The sequence below is a fragment of the Micromesistius poutassou genome (genome assembly GCF_964030765.1).
Source record: "Micromesistius poutassou genome assembly, chromosome: 4".
Lineage (NCBI taxonomy): Eukaryota > Metazoa > Chordata > Actinopteri > Gadiformes > Gadidae > Micromesistius > Micromesistius poutassou.
The window spans coordinates 2,719,788-2,722,287 of record NC_140274.1 but is presented as its reverse complement, the minus strand read 5'-3'; the positions used below and the strand labels follow the sequence as shown (position 1 = coordinate 2,722,287).

The following is a 2,500-nucleotide window of genomic DNA, read 5'->3' as shown; positions in this document are numbered from 1 at the left end:
GCGAGGGGGGCTGATCCCTAATAAAGAAACATCCAAACTGCAGCTCGTCAATATCTCCCTCCTCCGTCTCCATCTCTCTCTCTCTCTCTCTCTCTCTCTCTCTCGCTATCCCTCTCTCTCTCCCGATCAACTCATTAATCACAGTTAAACAGGAGCACAAGCAAAAAACACCTCAAGTGTTGTACAATGCCCTTTATGAATAGAGCAGGTTGCCTGAAAGTTGCTGCGTTCTTTTTCGATTGGACCTTGTGATCAATCAGAGCTCCACAAAAGGCTGCCTGCGCTGAAGGGGTCACCATAGCGGTGAGAGGACCAGCACAGCCTTCTGTAGACTCTGACTCTGAAAATATGGTTATGTTCCAGACATGATGTGTGTTTTACATTTTACATAAAATGCTACATTGGATATAATTTGGATGGATGATTTACATATTAGCACTTGTAGTCGTTGTATAGTATTTAGTATGTCGTGCTGGTTAACCTTATTTGAAATCAATGTCCAAATATTGAACATTACCATCTCTTATATTTTCCTCTCTAGATGGATGCTAAAAGTCAAATGATATATGAATGAAAATTCAGAGCATGAATTAGTATGAAATATTCATATCTTTATTGAGCTGTATTTGATGTACAGTTTTTCTTCAGACAAGCAGCAATACACAAGAGTTTTAGGCACTGGTGAGTATCCACATACAAGTCCAACACAACACATAATCAGTTGTTCATAGCACATAAAGCACATGCGTGTTGAATATGTACGTGTCTGTGTATGTCTTTGCTTGCATGCGTTTCCGCATGCATGCATGAAGTGAGGTGTGAGTGTGTGTGTGTGTGTGAGTATGTGTGAAATAGAAAGCTATTGAGTCCCACCATTCTGTTGCAGAGAAAGTGCATAAATTTGGCTTCATACAAAGAAATAGGGGTGTGTGTGTGTGTGTGTGTATGTGTGGGGGTCTGAGAGAATATGGGGGTAGGGGGGGGGGGAGAAAATGAAGGAATGATGCAAGGAGAGACAAAGGAGAGATTAGTCGGCGGGAAGCGGGTGGTGGTGGTGGAGCGCGTCTAGTTCTTGTTCATGGCGGCGGCGAGGGCTTCGTAGAGAATCATGAGCTTGGCTCTGGCCTCCTCGACCAGGGGGTCAGCCTTGGCCTTCAGGCTCTCCACGTGGGGGGACACCTGCTTCTGGATGTCTTCGATGTTCAGGGAGCCGGCGGCGGTCTGGGCATCAGCGAAGGCCTTGCTCAGCTGCTCCTTGTACTCCTCCACGTAGGGGGAGGCCATGGTCTTCAGGCCCTCCAGGCGCTCGGTCAGCTTGTCGCGCACGGACTCCACGATGGGCATGAGGGCGGTCTTGGTCTCCTCCACGTTCTTGGACACCTTGGCGGTCAGCTCGTCCATCACGGGGTCCAGCTTCAGCTTGAGGGCGTCCATCTGTTCCTTGTGCTTGGCGGCGTACTCGACGATGATGGGCTCCATCAGGGTGCGGTACTCTTCGATGTGGGCGTCCACAACCTTCTTCAGGGCTTCACGCTTGGGGGCCAGGTCGGCGCGCAGGACATCGATGTCGGCCATGATGGAGGTGCGGACATCGGAGGTGGCCTCCATGACCTGGTTGACGACGGCGTCGGTGTAGGGCTCTGCGTTGGCCTGGGCGGTCTTGATGCTAACCTGCAGGTTGTCCAGGCTGGTAGAGAGCTGGGCCCTGGGGGGGGAGGGAACGGGAGGGGAGGGGTCAGTGCCTGAAGTGACCAAAGCAGGGGGGCCTCAAGGCGTGGAGCAAAGGAAAGGTGCGGTCGCGTGGCCTTACTTGTATGACTCATACTCTGTGCCGTCGAGGTGGTTCAGGGCGCGAGTGGCACTGTCCTTCACCTGATCCAGGTACATACCAACAGCCGACCTGATGTGGGCCAGCTGGCTGGGTGCATCGGATTGCATGGCAGCGGCATGGGAGCCTGGGAGAGGAGGGCAGAGATGAGGAAGGAGTGAAGTTGGAGTTCACGTATGGGAGAGGAAAACCTTTTGTATTTTATCTCAATATTGTGTTGGAAGAATACAGGATAATAGACAAAACGGGACGTCAAATAGGGTATTGTACGTGATAAATATTCTTTGGGGATGTAATTAGTGAAGGATGTCGGTTGCTGCAGAACTTACCGACAGCCAGCAGAAGGGCAAGAGCAAGAGCGACGAATTTCATGGTGTTGGTCTAAGGAGCAAAGAAAAGGGAGAAGAGATTATTTCACATGGTTTTACTGTAGGGAAAAAAACCTTTGGTGTATTGAGATAACAAATATATACTAACAAATATTTAAATTGCACAAAATCCTGCAAACAATAGGAGGTAGAAAACTGAAAACTTAAAATACAACAGAATAGCAAATTACAAAGACATTCATCCCAGAACTGTTCCCAATCTATTCAGCACTAGAAAGCCCTGAGCCCATTAAAAAAAGTCTCTAATCTCATGGCAGATTAGGTCTGGTTACAGAGAGTTATG

At 48.8% G+C, this 2,500-nt stretch overlaps 1 protein-coding gene across 1 annotated transcript in view; it reads right to left on the bottom strand.

The window, feature by feature from the left end:
• Nucleotides 1–590: 590 nt before the first annotated feature.
• Nucleotides 591–2,500, bottom strand: part of LOC311342257 (apolipoprotein A-I-like) — a 2,308-nt gene continuing 398 nt past the window's right edge. The window contains exons 2-4 of the mRNA XM_084467084.1: nt 2,158–2,209; nt 1,811–1,955; nt 591–1,705 (exon numbers count right to left, since the gene is read on the bottom strand). Of these exons, the coding sequence (XP_084323210.1) occupies nt 1,066–1,705; nt 1,811–1,955; nt 2,158–2,200 (828 nt within the window). The 5' untranslated portion in view covers nt 2,201–2,209 and the 3' untranslated portion in view covers nt 591–1,065. The remainder of the gene's footprint in view (nt 1,706–1,810; nt 1,956–2,157; nt 2,210–2,500) is intronic.